This window comes from Rhinolophus hipposideros, assembly GCF_964194185.1.
Source record: "Rhinolophus hipposideros genome assembly, chromosome: 9".
NCBI classification, from domain to species: Eukaryota; Metazoa; Chordata; class Mammalia; order Chiroptera; family Rhinolophidae; genus Rhinolophus; species Rhinolophus hipposideros.
In genome coordinates this window covers 23180069-23207285 of record NC_138055.1, presented here as the reverse complement: position 1 = coordinate 23207285, position 27217 = coordinate 23180069, and the positions used below count along the sequence as shown (strand labels likewise).

Sequence of the window (27217 nt, the reverse complement as noted above, 5' to 3'; positions counted from 1 at the left end):
ATGCCAGGCTCATTTTGCTGGGCTAAGCAAGACAGGGAATAAAGAAGGAGGGGTTATGATTGCTAGGTATAGCATTGCTCCAGAGTGTGATAAAGGTCACCTTAATTGTTTGGGGAAGAAGTCAGCTTCTATAGCTTCCTGCCTCTGGACTCCTCCCTTGTGTGTCTCATGAGAATTTTCCTAGAAGCTGGGCTTTGGCAATTCAATTTTGACTTTCTAGCCATCCAGATGGAACCATTAAGATCGCTTTGGGAGGTAAAATCTTGACTTGTTAGGATGGACAAAAATGGTGACCAGTTGCCCCCCACCATCTCTAATCTGTTTTCCTATTTTTCTTGTTTAGCTGCTGTATCAAGAATGGGCATGCTATGGAGTGTTTTATAAGTTTCAACCTATTGACCTCATCAGGTAAGATGTGGGCGGGGACTCTTGGAAGGACTGTAGAGATGTAAATCCTGAAAGATAGCTGTCAACCTTCTTGGCCCCTGGCAGACTGTTGGCTAGGCAGCGAGATATGCTTTTCTACGTTGTATTGTTCCCCTGCTCTGTGTCTTATGGATGGGGGAGCAGTTCAGCGACAGGGTGGAGAATGGAGGCTATGTGGGGCAGCAGAAAACGTAGACTGATATACCATAACTTCCATTTTAAGTTCTTCAGCACTATGATCTCTCTTTCCCTGCCTGCTCTTTCTTCGTGTGTGTGGGAGGGGCGAATGGAGTTTCATCTCTTTTTGTCCTGTAGATTAGTCCTAGCGAGAAGGATCTGGGTGAAGCAGATCCGTGGCTTATGCCCAAGTGGCCACCGTGTTGACCAAGGGAAGGAAAGACCTTGTAAATCAGATGAGGAATGAACTGGCTGGTCTGAGGGAAAGTGGGCTTTTTGTGGTTTCTCTAAATTAGAAGGGAGGAGCTACTGGTTCCTGGAATCCCTTCCCAGTGCTCCCCCTAAAATGATGTCCTGTTACTTTGAGAATTTCTCCAGATTCTACAGAATATTGGTGAAGTCTTTTCAAAGAACTTACTAAAATGCACTATGTCTGACTAGCATAACATGGGTTGGGGGCTCTAGGAACCCAATGAGCCCTCAGAGTCCAGCTTTCCCATTGGAACGTGGGGAGGCAACACGGTGACGTGGGAAAGCACAGGGCTGAGAGTCTGGAGACTTGATGCTCATCCAGGCCTGGTCACTAAGGGCCATTGTTTCTGTGGGGCAAGTTTCTTTGCCTGTCTAGGGGCAAGTCCCTCTTTGGTCTCAGGATTCTCGTTGTCCTAACTTGGGAGGCTGAACTGAGGGGTCTGTGAGGAACTTTGGTATGCTTATTTGGGAAAGATGCATGCTTATTTGGGAAAGATGGCTCTTGATCCCCTGACTGAAATAATGGACTCAATGCCACCCAGTCACGTGTGGCTCTTCTGATGAAGGAATGAATCAGCAGGCAAACACAAAAGAGTGTCCCTGCCTGATTGCTCTGAGCTGGGACTGTGAGAGGGGCAGCAGCCAGAAGGATTGAGTCCAGAGGGAGGAATTCCAGTTTCTTCTGGGATGAAGAAAGCTGCCTGGGGGCCACAGTCTGGGCAGGTTCACCTCCCACAGAGATGTGAGGGCCCTCCCTGGGAACTGGGAGCTTGGGTGGACGTCTCTCGACAACAGGTGTTCGTTCCAGCTGAAGACTGTTAACCAAAGCACTTGGGTCGGGAGCAGGGCCATGGGGTGCCTATGACCAAGGCTTCCTCACCCAGTACCTCCTAGTCCCTGGCTGCCTTTTATGAGGCACGGCCACCTAGACTGTTCTCTGGGTCACACCATGGCTGCTTCCTCCATGCTTGCTGGGCTTTGATCTTCCTCTCTGTATCTCAAGTGGCCACCCACTCTGTCGCCTGTTTTCTCCAACTACTCGTTCCTTTTTTAAAAATATGATTGAAAAAATAAAAATTCTCCCTATCAGAGAGCCCTGTCTTTTCCCCAGAGAGTTCAGGTGACTGGCTGCCAGCTTAAGTGGGAAATGGCTCCAATATGCATTCAGTTCTGGCCACCAAAGCAGCCTCACCTGCAAGGGAAGAATTGCCTTTGGAGCAGAGCCCTGCCCTGGGGCCTGGCAGTTCCTGAGCACAGAACTCAGATCTGTCTAGACAGGGTCTCGGGGTGACGGGGCTGGAGGCTGTCCGCTGTCCTCACAGATCGGATGGCTAGGGAGCTCCCACAGCCCCTGGGCTAGGCCAGCGGCTTAGTCAGAGTGAGAAAGGCTGCAGCCTCAGGCATCGCTCAGATATTGGCTGGAGGGTAGGGGACACTGGGTTGTATGTGTCCCCTGGGGTGAGTGGCTATTGTCTACCCAGTGGTATTCGGAACTCTGACTTCACAGGGCTGCTGGATAGAAAGTGACAGTGGTGGGGAGAGAGGGGATGGGCAGGAGCATTAGAGACGTAGGTGGGTAAGCAGAGACAGGGAAGCCAAGATAAGGCAGCTGGAGGGCTTGTAAAGAGAAAACCAGTGGGGGGTGGGGAACAGCTACCCACACTCAGCAGGCACCATCCTATACTCATTTCACATCCCTTCCGAATGTCCCACCTCACTTTCTCGTATTCTGTCAAGGTCACCTCCTTCCTCCCCTTCCTCACCTGCCCTCTCTCACTTCCTACTCCCAGTCTGACACTGGGCCCCTGGGTGCTTCTTCAGCAGCATGTCTCTCTTCCTGCATGACTTCTCCATCTTTCCTGCCACCGCCTACCTGTCAGGACAGCTGCCTTCCCTGAGCTGTCGCTGGCCCCTCTCTGTGACAGGGCTATTCCACTACTGCTTACTAATGTGAATTGTACCCTCTTTGTGCCTCACGTAGAAATTATACCCATATGATTTGTGTTGAAAGATGGACAGAAGCAGGAGAATCTGATACAAGTTGAGTATCCTTCATACAAAGGCCTGGCAGGGATTATTGCCCACCTATTTCCTTGGGCGCTCGGCTCCTCGTCTTTAGCACTGAGTTTCTGTTCCTCTTATGGAGCCCTAGTACTCTTCCCTATGCCAATCCTTTGGAACATTCTAAAGCACTGAGAGCTCAGCAGGGTGGGAGATCTGTTTGCATTCTGAAAGCCCCAAGACTAGCTATCGTCTCCTTCCGCAAGCCTTCAAGCCTGCACTTGAGATTTGGGCTTAGAGGTTCTTTCCAGGTGTTGGAAGTGGGCAGTAGGGAGGCAAGATGCCCTTCCCTGCACCCCTCAGCCCGCCTCCTCCTGCTGCATCTTCAGTCATGCCCAGCAGGCTGCACTGTGAGACAGTAATACATCTCTCCCAGCCCAACAGGGCTCTCCATCTGTGCTGTAGAAACCTCCAGGCCTGCAGACCTGAGCTGAGAGAGAGAGAGAGAGAGAGAGAGAGAGAGAGAGAGAGAGAGAGAGAGGGGCCTGGAAAGTTCCTTCCACAGGAGGTACCCAGAGGGACTCACTCACAGTAGATTCTTCTGGGAACTTCAGCCAGGAGTACTTGTGCCTTGGCAGAAAAAAGGTTTGTGACTAAGAATGGGGGACATAATGTCTTAGCGGGCAGGAAATGGCTCTGCTAGTCCCTTGAGAGCCATACAAGGGTCTTCACAGCCAGGGAAGTAGATTCTGCCTGCACTCCTCTGGGTTAACACCCCAATGTCACAGGGGGAAGTAGTTTTTGTTTCCTGAGGAATCCAGGGACCTGCGGTCTTTTGGATTTGCATAGCTGTGATTCAATATTAGTGAGGACCATGACTTGTCTTTTCACTAAAATTAATATTTGCTCATAAGCTGATTTTCTCAGCTTGGACGTTTTGATAGGGATGAGACAAAATAGGCTTTAAACATCTGTCTGATTTAGCTCCTAACTATACTTTGCTGAAGTTGATGTACAAAAAGTTTGTTTTTAAGCACCTGCCACTGCCTGCCTAGGACAGCATGAGGGTCCAGAAATCTACTGGGTTCAGGGGAATTATAGCCTGTTGATTTGGGGGATTCACCAAGGGGATCATGCGTGGGTAGTACTCACCATGCCAAATCAGGATTACAGTCTGGAGAGGGGTAAATGGCTCTCACTCATTCCCACTTCTTTTAGGGTTGCCCATGTCACTAGCGAGGCTTCCTAAAAATCAGGCCCTGGGCATGAAACCCATCCATGTGGCAGCTTTGGAGTTCTCTTAGGAATGTGCTGGCTTGAACTCTGGAGATACGAACACCTCCATAATGAGCTGAGAGTGATGTTGGTGGGATCCTACCATCTCAAGAGCCTTTGGGCATCATCTGCGGGCAGGAAGAGTGTTCCTGTGCCCCTATCCTGGTGCACATCTCTACCATCTTACCCTCCCAGGCCTTTTCAGCCCTGCCTGTGGCAAGCCCGTCCAGAACCCTGGTATCACAGGAACTGACTTTCCCTCTTCCTACTGCAAAACAGATGTCCTTGTCCTTGCCAGAGTTCTTCAGGATGGCCATGAGGAGGCTGTGTGATTTGATCCATCCCTCTCTCAGTTGGTCTCTGAGCCCCACTGTAATGTGACCTATCTAATTCCTCCAAGAGGAAGACAGAGGAAGTCACAGTCTTTCTTAGGACGCTTCTTAGTAGGTCAGGCTCAGAAAGGAACAGCCACAGCTGGTCTGAGGGAGGGAATGGAGAGGAAAAAATCTCAATCAACCTGTGATTAATTATTTCCTGAGCCCTGCTGCCTCCTCCTTGATCCTTTACTGGGATTTATAAAGGCCATTCAGCTCACTGCAATAAACATTTACTGACACTTACAGTGAGCAAGTCTCTGTGCTCAGAAATATGGATGGTGCGGGAACGAATAAGGTGAAGTTTGTGCCCTAAGGACCTAGCAGTTATGTGGGGAGACAGACATGTGCAAGGCACGATGAAGGGGGGGCTTTTAAGGACTATAATATAAGTACAAATGTGACAACATATAAGTACGGGACAACAGATGAAGAATAATTGCTACTAGCAGAATAAGGGAAGACTTTCTGGAAATAGTGGCACTTAAAAATGTTGCCTTCTGAGGGACTGAGGTTAAAGGTCTTGAATGTGTCTTTGTTGCCAGCCTGGGCTGCCCTGTATATGGATTTATTGTTTAGCCTGATATCAATGGCCAGAAATACCTTGACCCAAAGCCTGATCCTTCCTGAGTGTTGATTGCGAGTGGTAACATCCAAACCTCGACTTGCAAACCTCACTCTTAGGGATTCTGTACCACCCTGGCCCCTGGCCCTTGCTCTGCCCTGGACGTTAACAGAGAATCCAGGGTTGGAAGGAGGCTAGCTAGGCTGGATCCAAGAGAAGAGACTGTAAAGTGTGGGACTGGGAACTTGATATGTGCATAGTTCTCAGCATTTGAAATATTGGATTTAACTGGGAAGCATTTTGCAGGCTGGAAAGAAATAATGCTTCATGGCCCTGGAGAATGTTTGTCTTTCGTCTCCGAAGGTGTGGGAGCAGAGTAGACAGAGCTAAAAAGCAGTCAGTAGCTGGTTGAGGCAAGGCAGACACGAGAAAAATAATGTTCTGTGCTGTTACATATATTCTGGCCCATTTTACAGATCAAGAAATAAGTCAGGCTGTCTATTAAATCTAACTGTTTATGAAATCTATCGTACTCTCCCTTTCTCTGGCTTCCCCCACTGAGTGACACTCTTTCAGTTTGCACTCTCCCTGAAAGACGGCAGTTGGCCTGTGGCTAGTCAGTGGACAGGGCATTGGAGTACGGTGCTCTCAGAGCCAGTCCCAGACTGCACCCAAAGGCCGTCTTGGTCTTCTGAGCGTGGCGTCCCAAGCCATAGAGCAGCCTTCCATCAATGGTGGTTCCGGTTTTAGATCGAACTTTCAATCTTCCTGTAGTGTCAGCCTTATGGTATGGATGGCAGATCCCACGGGACGAGGAGGCCGCACACATTCCCCATGGCTGCCCCGAGTTCCATGGGCAGAGTAAGAAAGGAAAGAGCTGTTTGTTTCACCAGCTCATTGCTTCCTATGTCACTCCCCTATATCATGTCCTATTTCCCAAGGAGGATCAGAAGGTGATATAAGTCTGAAAATACATGACAAGCTTAATATTTTGTGTTCCCTTGGCTCTTGTGTGCAATAAATTCTGAGTGTTCCAGACCCCTGGGGCCAAACCGTATCATCGCAGAGGTGGAACAAGCTGAGAGGTCAGCTGCCTCAATGCCTGGCCCCGGAATGAAGGAAGGAAGAGTTCCTCTCACAGCATATTTATTTAGCAAATGCCCAGCCTCTGCTTGACTTGTCTTCTTGTAGGGAGCACCTTGCCTCAGAAGCAAGGACATTTCCAGCCACTAGAAATGGTTACCGGGCTAGAGCAAGAATTCTGCTGACTTCCCTCCTTTTATGCCAGTTCTGTTCCCTGGAGCTCCACGGAACAAGAGCACCTTGTTGTGTAAGTCAGTCCTTTAATTATTTAAAAATAGCCATTTTTTGTGTGTAACAGTTCTCATCTACTGAAGCTTTCTTTCTTTGACTCCCAAAATAGCTATCTGTGATGATGGGCTCAGGGGTATCAGCTATGCCTTAGGCAAAAATTGTTGGGGGTGACAGTAACTCTTTCTAGAAACATCCATGTGATGTGTTGTAGCACTCACAGACCCTGGAAATTCTCAGCAAACATTTTAGGATTGGACCACTGAAGGGATTTACCAAATCACGGTAACACCTCAGGTGCCCAACTCAGGTCAGCAAACCCAAAGAAAAACTCAACCAAGCTGGAAATATTTCAGGGAAGGAAAAGTATGTGATCAAGGATTTGGAGAGGCATCCAGATAAAGACAGACAAACGAATAAGGGCTCCCTACTCCAGGAAGGAAATGGAGAGGAGTGAGGCTGGCACTTATTAAATTGAGAGACGGATGGAGTGACTGCACGTGTTTATCAAATCGGGACACTTCCTGGGGCTGTGCCTTTAGATGCAGAGCAGTGGGTTAAGAATTAGAACTCAGTTTTAGCTCTAGCTTTGTTTCTAGTTGACGTAATTTCTGGACAAGCCATTCTCACTTGAGCCTCAGTTTCCTCAGCTATGAAATAGGGGTTGTAACATCTGTCCTACCTGCCCCATGATATTATTGCGATGATAAAGCATTGCACAAATAGTGTGGTGATGGACATAGGCTTGGTTAAGTGATTCCTTATCTGATCTCTGGGGGAAAATTATAATATTCCCTAAACCAGCAGGATTTGATATCGTCTTCAGCTCAAGTCTTTTGACAAATATTCTGTAGTCAAAAGACTGTTATTTTTTTTTTTAAAAAATTAATAAACTCTTAGAGGAGAGGTCTTATTTATTTATTTATTTTTTTTATGGAGAGCACAGCCCACAGTGGCCCACGTGGGGATTGAACGGGCAAGCTTGGTGTTATTAGCACTGTGCTCTAACCGACTGAGCTAACCGGCTATCCCAACACTATTATTTTTTTTATTGTAAATCAGACACACTTTGCATGTGTGAGCTCGGCACCTCGCAGCGATCCTGCAGAGTGGGTATTCTTACCTCCTTACCTGCAGTATTATGGGGATACTGAACTCAGTGAGCTAAGGTGCTCCCAAAACTATGGAGCCAGGCCATCTGGGATTAAACCCAGGCTTGCCTGACTCCAGAAACTGTTTTCTCCCTTGTGCCATGTTGCCAAAGGTGAAACACAGGTCCATTCAGCTGAATATCAGGGGAGCTGGGTTTCTAGCTACCCAGTGTTAATCCCTCCAATTAGGAATCTGTGAGGGGAAATTGGTGCGGTCTGCTGGTAAGCAGAGCTGACTGACCAGTCAAGCCCTGCTTTACCCTGGGTCAGCATTGTGGACATTCTTCTGTGCTTAGCGGGAGTGATGTATCACTCTCAGGGCCTGTTAGCTGGGCAGAGTGGTTTGTGCCTCTGTGAACAACCTCCGAATGCTAGGTTTTTGATTTCTCATTTCTGTGTTTTAGAGTCTCTTATTTTTCTGACTACTTCCATGCTGTCAGGCTGTCAGCTGTCACTTTTTGCTTTTGTCAGCTGAGTAGCTTCCTTCCCGACTCCAATTTGCTGCTCGGTCTCAGATGCAGGTTTAGCAGCCAGACACGGGAGCCGGTTATCAGTCTGCACCAGTTAAGCGTCTTCCACAGCCTGTCCCAGGGTCTGGCTCCTGTTGCCTGTGGGGTTTTGTGAAGGGCTGCCTTTGTCGTGGAAATGCCTTCTTTTTGTTTCTCAGTGAGAGTGAATTGTTGCTCAGGAGGCTTCAGAGATGGGACCAGAATGAGTATGATACAGCAGGTGCCTGTTCTGTGAATAGCTGCAATTTGTTCTCCTTATGTGTTTGGGGAGCTCACGAGACACCTCGATTATCAAAGATTTTTCTTAAAATAGAGCTCAGAGTCTGTTAACAACACAGAGGCACTACCTGCTTCAAGGGTCTACTGGATGAAGGGCTGCATCCTGGGTATGGTGTCAAAGCTAAAAGAGGGGGAAAACAGGAAGCTTGAAGTGTAATCATGGGACACACAAGGGATTCACAAAAAACGTTCTGATGGAGGTCACAGAGCTGTAAAGTAGCACCCAATAAGGGAATGAATGCATATAGTTGTATGTAGAAGGGCAAGGTCATGGTGGAAAGTTTTGAAGTGGTTAGCAACTGCATTTAGTGTGGCTGATGAGACAAAAATGAGACTATGGGACAGGTGAGTTTTGAGTAGAAAGCAGAGATGTGAGGAGAGAAGACATATAGTTGGGATTTACAATATTCAGATTAGTGTTGAGAAAGGCTGAGAAGAAAGCACTGGGGCTACGGAAGGTGGTTGGAGGAGATATTTTAGACAGTGTAGGGGTAGGAGGTCTACACAACGCCATCATGACAATGGGAAACAAAAGGAGATGCTGTCAGAGGGGTTTCTCTGGAATTAAGGCAGGTGGCAAAACAAAGCTTGCGAGCATTTCAGGATTTATATACTCCAGTTGCGAGGTGAGAGTGAACACATCGGGATTCAGTTTTTCACTCACCTTCTCGCGAAACTTTGGGCAAGTCATTCAGCCTCTTTGGATTTGGTGCAGTTCCTTGCCCTGACACAGAGAGTTGGAATTTTTATGTCTCTTCCACAAAAACTCTAGGCTGTTGATGGCAGGTGCAATCCTGTCTGCGGGAGTCAAGGACCCGGGGTAGATTGGAGGGACTGATCTTGCCCTAGAAGGAGGGAGGGGCCTAGTATATGGACGAGGGGTTACCATGGACACAGCCCAACTGTTTGATCCCATGAGCCACTGTTTCACCACATGTCTCTGGAACCCCAGGAGCTCCCCGTTTCTGCTAATGATGTTCCCTTGAGTGATGTTCTCCACCCACACCACATGGGTATGTAACTAACATAAACACAAAACATCTTAATACATTGAATAACATTGGCAGAACACACGTTAAAACAACAACCGCAAGATAGCTAAATTTAATTAGCCAGGCACGCCCAGGCTTTTCACACAGGCACATGCCTCTGTTTTAGAAACGGAAAACCACAGCATTTTGTGGGTCTGGAATTCACAGACATATGCAAGGGGTAGCGAGTGGGGGTGAGGGGTTCTGGGGGGGGGGGACCTGCAAGATCCCTGCCTGAGAGGTTGCTGTCCTCCACTACTTTCTTGGGATTATCTCTGAAATTCAAAGATATTCAAAGACATGGGTAGTTGGGTAACCCCCAAGGATTGCTGTCTGTCCCTGGCAGAATGGTTGGCTCAGTCGTGGAGGGGTTGTGGCGCTCAGCCTGTGTCACCCAGTCCATCGAAGGGACTCAGGAAACCCTCCTCGAGGACTAGGGCCTCAGGGTTGTTGGTTCGACCTCATTGGTTTCTTTCATAGAATCTGTATTCAACTGAACACTGTCAAGAGAGGCAGAGAGGGGACTGGAGGACTAGGATTTTGAACTTGTTATTTGGGCATTTTAGTCTGGAGGGCAGCGGCTTACGTTCCAGCTGTTAGCAATTCTAGCAAAATGGCACTATTTCCTTAGGCTGATATTCTGCCTAATCCTCAGCCTTGGGGTTGGAAGCCAAACTGCTCAGTGGAGACAAGTGAATCAGCTACAAACTAAGAGTGTCTCTTAGGGGCATTCAAACTCTGGGGAGCCCCACCTGATGCCTCATGTAGATTCCGCTTGCTGGGATTCATTTTTTTTCACTTTTGCTCATTCTCCATGTTTATCCCATGGTCATTTGCCCTTCCTACCACATCCTGTGAAATCATGTCCTCCTTTGGATATACTAGCCCTTCTCTGAACATTTAACATCTGTTGATGGTAAGGGTAAGCCCTCTGATGACCCAGCAGCCAGCCAGAAGCATCTCTATGGGTACAATGTGAAAGAAATAGAAGGCAGAGCCCCACACTCAGACCTGTTACCATCCAGTTGAGAAGAAGACTCTGTGTTTTGGGAAAGAGATTTAAGAAAACATGTAACTCAGTTCAGTTTAACCCAACATACTTATTGAGCACCTTCTCTATTCCAGGCACTGTTTTAGGTGCTGGAGTTAAAGTGGTGAAAAAGACAGATATGGACTGACCTTGGGTGATTAAATAATTTATCATCTAACCTGGGACACTTTTGAGAGTGAAAGTGAGCATTATTAGTAATTATGCTGATTGTACTAATCAGTTATTGTCATAATAATGCTGTGTAACAAACCTCTCCGTAGTCAGCAGCTTACAACAACAGTCATCAATTTTCTTTGCTCATGTATCCATAGGTTGAGTGGGAAATCTCTGCTTCAGGTTGAGGGTTGGCTGGGCATGGTTCCAGGCTTCAGATTGTATTCGCTTCTCCACAGGTTTGCTCATTCTCTTTAGATGAGAAGCTACCTGGGGCCTGTTCCTCTCATGGTGAATCACAAGAGCAGAAGGAATAGAATGAAACACAATGCTTCTTAAGGCATCACTGACATCGTATCTGCTAGTATTGTATTGGCCAAAGAAGTCACATGGCCAAGCATAAATCCATGTTGCTGGGAAGTATATTCTTTCTTAAGGGCAGAAGCGTTAATATTTGCTGAACACCAATCTAACCTACTACACTGAGACAACAAGTATAAACCAGGACCATCTCAGGAATACCTGGACCTGTGGTCTACCCTAGTCTGATCCCATGCTGCTTATGCCCTAGCAGGGAACATGGGTCACAATAGGGGATCTGGGGTATGATGGGAATACAGGGAATCCTAACGAGAAGGCTTCCCTGAGGAAGTGACATTTGAACTAAGATTTGAGAAGCACGAGTGAAAGCCAAGGTGAGCAGAAGGGTGATAATAGCTGACATTACATGGTACTTCCTGTGTGCCAGGCATTGTTGAAGCCCTTTGCATTTGCTAACTCACAACAACCCTTGAGATAGATACTAGTATCCTCATTTTACAGAAGAGGAATTGAGACACGAAGAGGGTGGTGGGTCACACAGCTAGTAAGTAAGAGGTAAGATTTGAGCACCTCAGCCCGGCTCTATAGTCGGTTCTCTTTGCCACTGTGTGTGCTGCCCCAATGCTGCCCTTCTGGAAGAGGGGCCAGGGTACTAGAGCATTAGGTCTGCAGTGGGGGGAGTGATGGGGACCAGGCCAGGGCGAAGCAGGGGCCAAGGACTGGAGAATTTTGGACTTTATCCTAAAGAAACGTGTATGTCTGAAGGGTTGGTCTTAGATGGGTGCACACGTGTCAGCAACACTAACTTGCTCTGGTTGGCGTTTACTTTTAAAGAACCTGAGGTTCTTTTGTGGGGGGCACTAGAAAGAACCTGAGACTATGTTTTGTGCCACACAGGATGGAGGGACGAGGTGGAGGGGGGGGGCCTGTGGAGAAGAACCATTTCTCTTCATAGATGTCCTCTGTCTTTCTGAAGGACGTGTGGGCATTCTGGGCAGTGTGCCTCTGAGCTGAGAGTCTCTTTTGTTGTCCTCACCCCTCCACATCCTAACTAACCTGCAGGGCTCACTAGATTGTCATCAGTGGAAGGGAACCGTCCCTCCCTGTTCACCTGTGGTGGATGTGAGCAGGCATGATGATGGCTGTCGCTGACACAGCACTTATCCCACATCACCATGTACCAGTTCCACCATGCCCTTTGTGTGCACCATCTGGTTGAATCTTCATGGTAAACCCATGAAGTCAGCAGAATCATTGTCCTCATTTTTCAAGATGAGGCTGCTGCCGCACAGAGTTGAGAAGTCACTTGCACACATCTCAGGGAGCGTGACTCTAGAGCCATTACCTTAACCTGTTTGCTACACTTTGAGGGAGGGAAACTATGTTGGGGAGACACATGGGCTGCTTCCTGAAAGGGGCCCAAGGGAGATGGTGGTTAGCGGACAGATGTGGTCAGACGTTCAGATAGGATGGTGAAGGGACTCTAGGATCTTTTAGAATAAAGTGATCCGGTTCCTTAGTGGAATGTTGTGATAGATAGTGGGGACTTAACAATTTTAGATTTGGGGGTTCTTGATAGCCATTCCCTCCACTTTATCAAAAAAGAACCCAAATCCTCTAATAGCATTAATAAGGCAGAGGAACAGAAGTATCATGTGTGAGGCCACTTCTAAATAAGGAATCTTTAATTTGTACCCTGTAATCTGCTAACATTTAATACAGAGATGTAAATCGGGAGGAGAAGGATGTGTCGGATTAGAGGTGATGGATACCTCAGGCAGATTGGTTTACCTGCTGCCTTCCTCACCCAACAACAAGGGGGCTGGGCCAGGTGAGCTATAATATCCCATCCAGGGCCAACTTCCTAGGCTCTACAGATTAGACCCTCAAGCCTGAAGCTGGTCTGGAGGCAAGACCCAAGGTCTCACAAGGAGGCAAGTGGAACTAAGGATTGGAACCCAGAAGGTTGGACCCCAGTTCTAGACTTTATTGGTTGGACTCACCCTCACCCGGGGCACTCCTGGTCCCCACATCCTGGCTTTCGCTCTTCCTCCTTTCCTTCCTGAACACCCCAATCTCTGTTTTCTTTTGCCTCTCTGGCTTTGATCACATCTGGAGCATTTCGTAGAGTTGATGAGTGTGTGTTTTCCTGTTGGGACACATGGTGTATATCAGAGGCACTTAAGAAGCTCTGGATGAGTGGAAAAGTCTGCATGGCATCTCAGGGGCCGCTGGCCTGGAGGGTGGACAGCAGCTGCACGGCAGGGGACCTGGTATGAGGGCCGCTGACTCTCAGGGAAGGCCCAGAGGCCCAGCCTGGGGACTTCTGCTCCAAATGGCTTTGAATTGTCCAGGTGGGGTTGATGCCTGGGAAAAGTGTGTGTGTGTGTGTGTGTGTGTGTGTGTGTGTGTGTGTAAAAGGACTGGAAGGGTCTCTCTGCCTTGTTGTCATAGGATACTGCCTTCAGGGCTTTGCTCTCCATGGTAACTGGGGCTCTTATCTGCACACCTGCACATCTTGTAACATAAACCAATGGGACTCCCCCTATAGGTAGACATGGGTGATGAATGTGACATGGGGCAGAGAGGCAGAGCAGTGCTCTGTCTGTGAGAGTGACAATAATTTCCATTGAGCTGCCTGGCAGGACCAGTGAGCAGTGAGATGCAAAATGGGCTTCCCATAGTGAATAAGGTGGCAACATGCCCAGCCCTGCGTCCCTTGATCAGGATTTTCTTTGCTGTTCCTTGCCCCCTTTCTTGGTGTTGGCCTAGGAGTAGGCAGGAAGGACTTGACATGATTCTATGTAGGTGAAGATGCTTTTGGCAGGAAGAATGGTGGTGGTTGAAGCAGACAGACTGTGTGAGAGTGATTTACAAGGACTGAGGTCATACTTGCCCTACTTTTCTTTCTACCTTCTTATGGGTGCAGGGGTGGGGCGTGTGCCCAGCCAACTCTGTTCACCATTCATTTGGAGCCTGACTTCTGAACAAGGTGTTTCTGAGCTCATCCTGGACCCCCTGAGGCTGTCTCCTCAGCCCTTTCCACACCCTCCTAGGGCCTGAGGTTTTCATCACCAGGCTTCACAGCTGTGTGCATCTCCCTCCAAACCTCTCTGGTCCCCTTGAACTTTGTCCTTCTACCCCCTCCAATAACCATCAAGCTGTGTTCTTTTTCCTCCCATCTTCTTTCCTTACTGATCCATCCCATCTACTCTATATCTGTTCACTTCTAGTGACGTCTTCCAGATTGGGGGGCAAGTTATCCCCATCTGGACCTGCTAAAGGTGATCTTGGAAAGTGACGGAAGTATTTATAGACCCATGGTAGGGGTGGTGCTGGGGAATGCCACACAGAGTTCAGCCTGGAAGGTTGTTTATGCTCTTGGAACTCTAACAGAGAACAGCCCTGTCTGTCCCTGGTTCAAATTACATTGCAGATGCTCCTGAAATCAGGGTTAGGAACGTAAACAACTAGTGGGTCATAGACTTCAAGCAGCGAGCAAACTCAGCAGGAGAGAGGCCTGGTGAGGGCTGGCTGGGGATGGATTTTCCAACGGATGTTTTTCCAGGAGGCGTCCCTAATTTCATGGATTCCCGACATCCGGGCACCTCTCTTGGCCAGCACACCTGGGAGTGTGGCTCCTCCCAGGGAGAGGATTTAGAAAGAGGGTGGATGAGTGAATGGCATGGGGAGTCACATCAGGGTGTCTGACATGTAGCCTTCTGCTGTGAGCCTGAGTCTGAGCTCAGGATGCTGTGATGAGGGCTCGGCTCGCAGGCCTGGCCCTTCCCATGGTAGAGGCAGGTAGCAACCTACTTGCTGTGACTCATTGATTTCCTCGACATTCGGAATGCTCAGTGATTCAACAAGCACCAGCACTGTGGTAGGAATTGTTCCAGGCGGTGGTGATGAAAAATCCTGCCCCTTAAGGAGCTTATAGTCAACTTGGGAAAAGATGATTCAGCAAATACCTATATATGCGTGATGAAAACTCGGACAGAATATGTGCATGGGCCCCAGGAGGGACAAAAGAGAGGCTCTGAAATGAGTCAGAGGAGGCCTCCTGGAAGATGCAATGACTGAGCTGAGTTTTGAATAATGACTTGATATCAGATGGGTGTAGGAGAGGTGGATGGGCATTCTAGGCAGGGGAGAACAGCATAAAGTGGTGAGAACAGCGGTCATGTGGGTTTGCAAAGAGCTGAGCGTGGCTGGAATGAAGAGTGCGTGTGAGGGTGGGGTGAGACGGAAGGCAGGGAAGGTAGGCAGGCATCAGATCATGAAGTTAGCCTTAAATACTTAGCTTCAGTGATGTGGAAGGATTTTAAGTAGGAAACTGGTAAGATCAGATTTGAAGAATGTTATTGAAGGATAGAGAAAGTTCCCCTAATTAGTTTTCCCAGAAGTATGCTGTAGCCAGGGCCACCAAGGCCTTGTGGAAATGGAGCATATGCAGGTTCTCTAGTGGGAGAGAGGGTGCCATGGTGGGAGGAAAAGCAAAGCTTCTTCTGGGTCCTTGTAGAGAGAGCCCTCAGATGAGGAAACTGAAGCTCAGAGAAGACAACATAGTAGCCCAAGGCCACACAGCTAATTAGCTGCACAGCTGGGGCTTCTGAGTGAAAGCCAAGCAGGAATAATGGCCCTACAGCCTTGCTCTAGGGTGGCCCTATCCTCTCCCCTTTCAACATTACCTGTTACCTATGGAAATGAGTGGCAGGTGTATTCATGGGAACATTTATACAAAACTCACATGCTGATTGCAAATTCACCATCACCGTGGCGTTTTGCCATGATACGTTTCTAAGAGCTGGGTTTATTTGTGCTTCATCTCCTTCTGTTCCCTGTTCTCCTGGGGGTAGAGATTATGAAGAACAAAGGCAGCACTGATTGGCGAGCATCAGTCAAGGGGGCCGTGTCATGGGGTCTAGCCACTACTTCTGGCTCCTTGCGAATGGGAGGCGTGCTTAGCTGATTTCCCATTGATACACATCTGGATAAACTAGTTACCTTGAAAGATAACAGAATCAAGATTCAAAATGTTCTTGACAAGAAGGAACCCCGAGCCAAAACCAACAAGGTGAAATTTAATAGTGGTAAATGTTGTCCGTTAATACAGTTCAGGGCCAAGAGAATTTGATTTGGCAGGCACTTGTATGTAAGAAATTGGGGTGGGTGGGGTGGCAGTGAGTTGACCACAGCTATACACGAGCTCTCAGTTTATTGTCAAACACGAACTTGTCTTACACGGGAGTAATGAACTCATAGGGTATGGATTGTAGGTAATTGTGGTGTCACCACCCTTGAGCTGTCAGTCCACCATGGAAGATTGTGCTCAATTCTAGGCACTCCATTTTAAGAGGTACATTGACACTTGAGTAGATTCATGGATGTTACAAGTTGGTGGGCCCAGGGAAGTTTTCAGCCAGTAGACATTTCTTAAAACGTGGTCCAAAAAATGTTTTAAGAACATTAAATGTAAATATTTTTAGTTGAAACCTATGCTTTCTAGTTCCCCACAACTTCCAACATTCCTTATTGTCCTGTATCCAGCACTCATATTTCACAATGGCCTTTACCCATTTAACTTTTGGTCTTTGAATTAAAGCAATGATTCCCAATTCTAGCAGCACATCAGAATCACCTGAGAAACCTTTTAAACACAGATTACCACATCTGGCCATGGTGGAGTATCTGGCACAGGAGTAACTTTTCTCCACAAACAACTAGAAACTAGTGAAAATATATGTGATAACTGTTTCCAGACATTAGACAACAGACAGGGAATCCCTGAAAAAAACAAAGTTAGCCCTATAGTTGTTCTGAACAAGTACAAAATGAAATAGCAAGATGGTAGTCTTAAACTCGGCCATATTGCCAATTGCATTAAATATAAATGACCAAAACATCAAATTACGAGGTACAAATTGTTAGATTGGATAAAAAAGCAATACCCAACTATGTACTACCTACGAGAAACATACTTTAAATATAAAGACACAGGTAGGTTAAAAGTAAAAGGGTTAAAAGAGATACACTATGTAAAAACTAATTAAAAGAAAGCAGAAGTGGCTTTATTAATAGCAGATAAAGTAGGCTTCAGCGCAAGGAATATTATTAGAAATATGGGTAATATTTATATTGATAAAGGAGCCAACTCTTTAAGAGGACATACCAATCCAGTTTAGGACTGTGTGTACCTGATAACAGAGCTTCAAAATACATGGAGCAAAGATTTACAAAACAGAAAGGAGAAATAGACAAATCCACAATAATATTTCGTGATTTCAACTCTCTCAGTAATTGACAGGATAGATAGACAATCAGGAAGGACATAGTAGACTTGAACAATATTATGAATGAACTTGTCCTAATTGGAATTTATAGAACACTGTAGCCAAACTGCAGCAAACAGATTATTTTCACATGGACCATTTATTGAGCTGGACCATATATTCTAGCCCATAAAACAAATTTCAATGATTCTTAAGAATTGAAGTCATATGGCAAATATCCTCACACCACAGTAGAATTAAGCTAGAGGTCATTAACAAAAAGGCCTACCCACAGCTCATCTTTCCGCCTGGCCCTCTGTTTTTGCAGGCTCACACCTCATTCATCTGTCGCAAGCTGACTTAAGCCAATTCAGTCATGCATAATTCTTTCTTGATAGAAATTGTTAGCCTCTAAAGAAGTTTTGAAATAAGTGACATTTTTTAACAAGTGTGAAAAAAGAAATAGTTCATACAACCTGTTCAGGATGTCCCAATTTACTGTTCTGTTATATTTTTCAACCATCTCTTTACATGAAAGATTCTCTCCAGGCAAAAATCTCAATTCTAGAGACAAAACTTTGTCACCTTTATAACCAGTGTCAAGGAAACAGAATCCAGAGATTAAGCAAGACATGGGGCTATTTAGGGGGTGAGCCTAAGGCATCATCTCTAGGACAAGGGGTACCGGCCTTCGTGGATATTTATAAACAACAGTGGGAATATTTCTGAAATATGTCTAGCCATGCCACATAATTTGAATTCCTCTAATTTCACCAAATGAGAGCCCTTTTCTAACATTTGTTATGCTAATCAACAGGCCATTATTTTTACCCATGAAAATCCATTTCTGACACTCTGTATGCTAATTAACCAAGCTGCGCTTGTTGATAGAGATGAGGAAGATAGAAATGCCACCTGTGAGCATCGGCTTTCTGAACAGAGCGCCAGCTGAACACCTGGGCCATCTTGGCTGACACCTGCATCATAGCTTTAGTCAAGGAAGACTAATCCTCTTACACTTTGTATGATGAAGTATTTTAAAGTAAATTCTACACATTGTAACATTTTCCTAGGTGGTTTCCCCATGTCCAGGAAAGGATGCCCGTTGGCGTCTCTCTTGCAACCTGTTCCAATATCTCATAATGTCATCGAGGTTTCCTTTCTCCCTTCCAAAACGACTTCCAGGAACATCTTTATTCTTGTTTTCAGAGCCTCCTTCAAAATATGCGCAGGCTCTACTGCCTGCCCTGCCTTGTAACTTTGATTTAAGACGCGCAGTTCCTGAAGGCAGAGAGTGGGTCTGGCCGTGTGGCACTGCCAGTGTCTTTACAAGGGAAGGATCGTCCTGCAGCCACACATATGGCCATTAACTTTCTGTGGTTGTCGCACTGTTTTATGCACAGATAATTATTTCCCACTATCACGTTGCTCACTTACAGTCCCTGCTAAAATCAGAGGAAGGACTGAACATGCTGCAAGGTAGGACCCGCTACCAGACAGTCTCCGTTTTCTGCTATGAAGGCTTTTGGGGCTTTGGAAATCAGACATTGCTGCTTAGAGACCACGACCTGGGCTAAATGACTCCTGGAAAATGAGGAGAAATTAATTTTATTTTTTTTTTTACTTTTTCTTTTGACATAATTGTTAAAATTATAGAAAAAAATTCAAAAATCATACAAAGACCTTCCTATTGTCAGCACTCTGATTTATCAATTGTTCATATTTTGCCACATTTGCTCTCTCATTCCCTCTTTCTGTTTATATGACTATATTATTATTAAGCCACTTAAGACAATGTGGCAGACATCATGCCTTTTTATCGCTAAAAATTATGTATTTTCTGAAAATCAGGATTTGTTTTTTCTTATGGTGTAATTTTCAAAACCAGGAAATTTAATATTGTGTTACATTATTATCCGTTCTACATTCCATATTGAAATTTTCATTGTCCCAATAATGTCCTGTATTACAATTTACAGCTGGTATACCTTTTTAGTCTCCTTTAATTGGTAATTATTTGTTTGTCTTTCATAACATTGACGTTTTTGAAGAGTAAAAGATCATTTTGTCAATGGTCTCTCAATTTGATTTTGTCTGATTTTACCTCAATGATGAGATGCAAATTATGCATTTTTAGTGGGAATCCTACATGAGTGATGTATGTCCTTTCCAATACACCCCACCAGGAGGCCCATGTCTGTGTGTGTCCCTCTTATGGTGATGTTAGCTTTGATCACGGGGTCATGGTGCTGTCTGCCAGATGCCTTCATTGGAAGGTTACTGGTTTTCCTTTGTAATTATTAAGAAATTCATGAGGAGAGCCTTTGAGACTGTATGAATAGCTTGTTCCTCGTCAGCTTTTCAGCCATTGCTTTTAGCACGCAGGAATTGTTTTTGGATTATTGTACCTATTGAGACAGCATTTTGAGGGAGGAAGAATCACAGAAACTCCTTATTAAAGTCTCTGCCTGGTGTGTGATCTTTCTCTGTCCCTGTCCTTTAAAACCATGTAGTACTTCCTAAAGAAAGGAGGCTTTTTAGATTATTTAAATTGAGAATAGAGAAGGGAAATTAATTTACTTTTAAATGACCGTGTGTGTGTGTGTGTGTGTGTGTGTGTGTGTGATGCACACACACATTTGGGAAGGGGGTAAGTGAGCAAAACATGTGGGAATGGGAGAGGGAAGCTTGGCTAGAAGGAAGGGAGTAAAGAAAATTTCATTGAATGAGCACTTGATTTGATACTGTCAATGCACAGTAAGTTTCCATATTTAATCAAATGAGCAGCCAATCAGGTTTCTTATTTTAGATATAGAATCCCAGATCTAGGAGGGGTCTCCAGAGACCATCTGATTCAACCCTCTGCCTCTGGGCAGGAATCACTAGGAATGTCAGGTGGGTTGGGCTTTCCTTTCCTTTTTGATACTTCAGAGGGGATATACCACCCTTCCTTCTTGCATAATGCAGAACTGGGAACTTGGGGAGCAAAAACAAAAGTCAGATGAAGTCCCTGCCTTTAAGAAACCTATGTACTCTTCCAAGAGAGATGCCTCAAATGACTGTTCCCTACCACCATCGAAATTCTATTGGTCTTTAAATCTGAAATTGATTCCACAGTTTTTGGACTGCTCTGTCTGGACTGTGACACTTACCTTATTTGGCACTTAACATTCACTGTCTGAAAGTGTTCCCAGACCCAATTCTGACATGTTTTTGGAGGCTTCCCCATACCAACAAATAATTCTCAGATGCCAGCAGGTCAACTCAATGCTGACACTAGGTACCTGGAGATAAATTTAGATTCCACAAGTAAGGGCTCAGTATCAAAGGACCACCCTCTACTTCAGACACTAGTTACAAGCCCAGGTTGTTACTTGTGCTTGGGACAGGCGGGCTACAAATCAGATGTTCCTATGAACTCCTCCTTTGGTTTGATTAATTTGCTAGAGCAGCTCACAGAACTCAGAGGAACATTTTACTTACAAGATTACTGATTTATTACAAAGGATAATAAAGGATACAAATTAACAGCCAGATGAAGAGAGACATAGAGCGAGGTCCTGAACAAAAGAGCTTCTGTCCCGGTGGAGCTTGGTGCCCAGCACAGAGGCATGTGGAAATATTCTGGTTTTCTGACTTGGAAGCTCTCTGTAAAGAACTAACGAACTGTCCTTTTGAGTTTTTAAGGAAACTTCAGTATATAATCATGATTGCCTAAGCCATTGGCCATTGGCAATTAATTCAACCTCAGGCCCCTATCCCTTTCCTTGAAATCAGGGGGTGGAACTGAAAGTTCTAACCCTCTAACCTTGTGGTTAGCTACTACTGGCAACCGGCCCTCGCCCTTGGGTGGGGTCCAAAGGTCCCCTCATTGAGAATAAGAGACACCATTGTTGCTCTCATCTCTTAGAAAATTTTGTGAGCCAGAAACTGTGGATGAAGACCAAATAGTATACCTGAGAAATATATTTCAGTCATCTGAATGACTGAACGTATATATATATCTGAATGTATATATATATATATATATATATATATATATATACATACACATATGTTTATTTATTCTTATTAATCATAGTATCTCACTGTTCAGTATTGTTCATTACACTTCCATGTGGAACTGGTTTGAGACTTTGATTCTTTTTTTTGTTTTTGTTTTTGATTCTAAGAGTCTGCTGATTGTAAGGTACACATTACATCATGTAATACTTTTAAAAGGTGAATGTTAAAGTTGATGAAATATGGTATAAGAACATTGGTGGTAGAACCTATCATTTATGCTCACTCATTCATTCATTCACTCACCATTTATTCAACATAAAATGATGTGCAGTTTTGGTGGGGAGGTACAAAGCATCTCCTTCAGAAATTTTAAACAGTAAAGAAAAAAAATTGGAATTGGATGAACTTGAGTCTGTTCTTCCTTCTACCATTTCCTAGCTTTATGATTTTGGGAAAATCATTTAACTTCTCCATGTGTTGGTCCTCATCTATAGAATGTGGTTAATAATATCCATCTTGTAGTGCTGTCGTAAGGATTGGTGATAATATTTGAAAATCATTCCGTGTAGTGTCTGACACATAATGGAGTCCTTATTAGAGTAGGCGCTCAATAAATATTTGTAAATAGATTGATTTATAGGAACGCAATTAATATGCATTGTTATGAGTGAATTACAACCGGCATTCCTTTTGATGTTGAAATTGCATTCCCTCCACTCTAAGGGAAGCCTTTTTGTTCCATTTCCAGTGGAGATGGAAAACAGCTGGACACTAACCCTTTGATAAAGTCTGAGGACAGAAGTGGATTCACCCCTACATTGGTCTGGAAACTGCAGGGAAATGCTGTGTCACCTTACCCATGGAAGTGTTAGATATCTTTCTAGTTCTTTCTAGCAGACCACATGTCTGCGCCCTCTAATGGTGGTTAGACATTCTAATGACAACATTCCTGGTTGTCAGTGTCAGTGACAGGGCTGGGTGCCACTGCCATTGGATTTGTTGACCAGCAACAATTATTTTCCTAACATGTTCCAAGCTTGCTTAAAACCATACCCTGCTCTTTGGTCCTTGGCTGTTCTTTAGTCTTTTTCCTTTTCATTTTGAAATCTGTATGCGTTTTGCTGGCATGAGAGGAAGATGGGGGTGGGCAGATACAATCAAATCCGTATGTTTGTGATGGCATTTACCCTGAAACCATAAGAAAGCAGGGTTGGGAAAGAGCCTTAGGATGACTTAGGAGCCACTGTTGTAAGTCCCACATTAGTTTCTTCATCTTCTCAGCCTGTCCTGCCACTTGACACGCTCTGAGAGGGTCAAGTTCACATGCGGACACTGCTGTCCTCTTTTAACCTCTTGCTGCCCTTCATCCCTAAGACCTTGTCTTCCTCTGTGTATCCTCAACCTGAGGTGAAGGACAAATGATTGAATCTTCTCTCTGGAGGCCCAGCAATCATAGCTGATTATTGCTACCATGACCTCCTATCTCATGTAGAGACTTTTTTTTTTAAATCATCTGCAATGTTGAGGATTCTTGGTTAATGCCGGTACCTCAAGCCAACAGCTAAGTGGCCCCTGTGAACTCTGTAACTCTGATGCTTTTTTATTTCCTTCAAGCTTATGTCAATTTTCACATCTGATTATTTTAAGCTCATTTCCTTTCTTTCACCTCAATTCTTGTTGTATGTATTTTAAAGAGATGTTTATCCTTTATGTACGTGCTGTCACATGGCCAGGGCTCTGAAAGAACGTTGGGGGAGGTTTGGATAAAGGATTCATGACCTTTCTCTAAGATCTGGAAGCTGAATTCTTTGGGGCCTGCCGTATTCTGGAGCATCTCTCCTCAAATTTTGGAGTGGTCCTCCAGGTTATGGCATTATTCTGCACTCCGACGCCTCAGGCTCCAAGCCAGTGATCTGAAAGCGTGTGATCTTGGACTTAAGCCCCACGTTCTGCTGGGATTCAACCCTCGCACACCAATGAGAAGAAGGCACTGGGACCAAGATGGCATCTAAGCTCAAAGAAGCTCCTCATCTTCTAATTGTTAAGTTAAAAGATGCAGGGAGAGAGCTGATGGGGGGACAAAGGCTATCCACATGTAGATTCTTCCAGGGAATCAGGAGTCTGGTCACGGAGACTGGTACTGCCTCTGAATGGCTTTATTCCTAACTGGCGTCCATGTGAGTCACCCGAAACTTTCTTCTCTTTGCCAGTTCACTTCACATGTTCATCAATCATGCATTCAGCAGGGATTTAACAAGGGCTAGGAAAGGGCAGAGACTTCTACAATGCCCAGGTGGGGAGAATAAAATATATAAGCCCTTGGGATGCTTGCAGGAAGACTGGGGAGGTGAGGCACAACCACTTAAATAACGAGAGTAGAGCCGATCGAGCTCGGGCAAAGGAGGCAGAAGACACGGTATCAGGTATCAGGCCCAGCACCCTCTCTCATAGAGACTTAGCTGTGGGCCAGTTGTTTGAATTTGTGACCTTCACTTTCTTTTCCAAAGAGTGGTCTGGAGGATCGCATGTGTGAAGGTACTGTATACACTATAAAGTCCTGTGCACATTTTCAGGATTAATTATTGATCATCATAATAAAGTCGCAGTACAATGCAGAAGAACTACAGTGCAATTCTGGAATGTAACGGGTGAGGTATGAAGATGTGTGTCCACCAACAGTGCTCACTGCTGGGGAGGGGTCTGAGGAAAGAATGATTGGGCTCGAGAGATGGGATAGGCTTGGGGGTGGGTTCTTTGATGGTCTCCCATGAAGCCTTGGCAACCCTAAAATTCTTTACCCTCAATCTGGATATGTGAGGATGGGGTTTAGATGGTGTTAGCTTTGACTACTTTTCAAGTTGCTTTTATGTCAAAGAGTTGAGTTCACGCTCCTCCGTTCACTACTACCGTTTCCCGCTCACCACACCGTCTGCAGTAGGTGCTGGGCAGGGCATTGGGTAGAAAGGATTTCTGAGCTAAGGGAATGGACATTCTCAGAGGCAAAGGAGGTCCGCCCTGAAGAGAATAGAGGGGGAAAAACTCTTCTGATAAACTCCTAAAGAAAGGATTTATGGTGCTCAGGCTAATGCATCTTAATAGGTGGAAAAATTATTTGAAAGTTTTTCCTTTTTATTCTTCCATAATTTTCAACACGACTCATATGGGCATGTAGTGATCTTCTGGGTCAAGATGACACAATGGAGATTATTTCTGTTTCGTGGGATTTATTTTTCTGTATGTGTGTTATATACAGTTATCCCTATTCTCTTATCCATTAGTCATATTCTAGTGGTAGAGGAGGGAGGCACAATTAGCAGTAGAATGAAAGGGTTTGGAATTGGCAAAACAGTGGGGCAGTAGAAGGGATCAAAGACTCTCAAGACAGATAAATTTGGGTGGAAATTCAGATGTGTAGCTAACTGTGGACCCTGAACATGGGATTTAACTTTTTTGAGGCTTGTTTCCTTATCTGTAAATTGGGAGAATAATTCTTAATTCACAGAGTATGGTTTAAGCCATCTATGTACAAGTGTAAAAAGCAGGGTAGGTGCTCATTAAAAGTTCTTTTTCTTTTCTTCCTTGGAGAATGAGAGGGGAGCAAATTTGGGAAAAGGATGTCATCAAAAAAAGGTGCATACCCAGCAAAAGAACAAACAGCATTCTTTTCTTTTTTAAATTAAGGTTTATTCAGGTGACAATTGTTAGTAAAGTTACATAGATTTTAGGTGTACAATTCTAAACAAGGTTATTTTTAAGGTGAACAATGCACTTTGAATTTGAAAGAAAAACTACCAGGGCGTGGGTGAGATTTCTCAAATGAATGAAAAACGAGGGAGGAACATGGGCGGTAGGAGCTCAGGAGGGGCTTGACCTATGCCTTGGTGAAGGGCAGAGGTAGCTTGGGAGGGCTGGGCTTCTTCTCAGCTTTTCGAGGTTCCACCAGGGCATCAGGACTTCTTCAAAAACACCGACACCAACATTGCCCAGGAGCTTTCAGTAAATGCTGTGTTGCGTATCAAGACATTTCATCATCAGCCTTTCAACATAAAATACAACTGATTACTTGGTATGATTTTTACATCTCATAGTGCTGGTCTTTCTGCCCCTTGAGAATATTGAAGAACACTGAAGAGCAATTCTTTTGTTATAAGGGAAAGGTTTTTGTTTGTTTGTTTGTTTTCTGCCACCTGCAAACATTATGAAATAGCAAAGTTAAAACAGTTCTTCAGCCTCTTCTTACTCTATTCCCTGTCCCCTTTTCTTTTTGGAAGAATGTGGAGTAAGGGAGCCACTGTAACTTGTGCTGGAATCTTCTGCTTTAGCATTTTTAAAGCATGTTTCCTTTGCTGTCTCAGTGGGTATTTGTAACTCAGTGAGATGAAGGTCATTTTTATTTAACAGTGACACCTTTCTGAGGGACCTTGAAGCAGGGCCAGTCTGTGACAACTGTGCAGATTATTTGCTGACCAGGGCAACTGGCCAAGGGGGTGTAAGGGGGCCGGAATTCACCCCATTCTCTCACCACGTTATAAACTTTGGCACCTCTTTCTCATCATACTGAAGGGGGCTTTGGTTTTTCTATCTACCAAACAGGATTAATTTTAGAATTTATGCTAGAAGGATTGCTTATTTTTAAGCCGATATCCCCTTTTTTTTCTCAACTGAATTGGGAATTAACACAGGACGCTGACGATGGCGCTAGCTAACATTTCTGAGTATTTGCTGTGTGTCAAGTGCTGTTTCAAGCAATTCACATACGAGCATATATATTACCTCCAACTCTTCTAGCAGTCTTATAGTGTATGGTCTCTATTTTTCCCTTGTTAAGCTCTGGCCTCTAACTGTAGCTCTGCCTACTTATTGGTAATGATTTTGGACAAGTCTGGTAATGTCTTTCAGCCTCAGTTCCCTAATCTGTAAAACGAGAGAATTATAACAGATCAGTAACATCTAACTCCCTTCACCGATTTTTTTGACTTGTGAGCCTTGTGTTATTTAGGAACGAGGTGACACGCTCAAGTGGGTAATAGAGGATTGAGGTAAATCCACAAGGGGTGGGAACACAAGGATGAGCAACAGTGGGGAGTTGTTAGCATCTCTAGGCCCAAAGGGGCTAGAGGAAGTTGTGGTTACAGAACCCAGAGTGAGTGGTGCTGAAACTACCATGTAGGGAGACCTCTGACAGGAGCTCTGGCACCACTGCCAACCCAGGGCTTTGTGGCCAGACAGTTGGGGAAAGTCAATGCCCCACTGTGTTTATTCCCCCACTTTCCATTTTCTGCTGGTGCTTCCCATTGGCCAACCCAGAAGCCAGAGAACCTGAGGTTACCCTCTTGGGGCAAAGACCTGGTGGAGCCAGGTGGAGAGTGGATCTGTAGCTCTGCACAAGCCATTTTCACAGTAGCACGTGTAGAATCCCCTGAACTCCCTTAGAAATTGTTTTTAAGACACTATTATGTGGAAAATGATGAAGAAGTGATACTAAGTAAAAATTTTAAAGAAATAATGGATATTGTACTATAAAATTCATTACATACAATCTTTTATAATATTCAATATACATAAAGACAAGTGTATCCTTTTCCTTTTAAACAAAGATGGCACACATTGTTTATATTAGCACATTCAATTATGCAAGAAAAAAACATGTTCTAACAAATGGATTTTTAAGTAGCAGAGTATGTCATCTTTGGTTTGGGTAATGATGTATATTAAAACTTAGATTAAAATTTATCATCATGTTACGGCTTTAAAATAGACAAAAAACCACTTCTATGCCCTGACATTTGATATGGTTGCACTCTGAGTTAAAGGTTAACTGGTTTATCGTCTAATATTTACCCTTCATTCCTAAATGATGAGCTACAAGGGGAAGTTTCAGGCTGCTTTTACAAGGACTTCTCTGCAGATTACACATGGTATTTGGGGACAATCTTTAACTCCCATAAATGACAAACCCATTGGATAGAATTGGAAATAATAATAAATTCACTGACTTCCTCCTTGCTGTTTTTATGCTCTGCCTTAACAGGAATATCATCAGTTTTCCTTATGTTTCCTTATT

At 44.8% G+C, this 27217-nt stretch overlaps 1 protein-coding gene across 1 annotated transcript in view; it reads left to right on the top strand.

The window, feature by feature from the left end:
• Positions 1–27217, top strand: part of ANO2 (anoctamin 2) — a 309723-nt gene that overhangs the window by 125389 nt on the left and 157117 nt on the right. The window contains exon 10 of the mRNA XM_081059630.1: positions 344–408. Coding sequence (XP_080915756.1) covers positions 344–408 — 65 coding nt within the window. The remainder of the gene's footprint in view (positions 1–343; positions 409–27217) is intronic.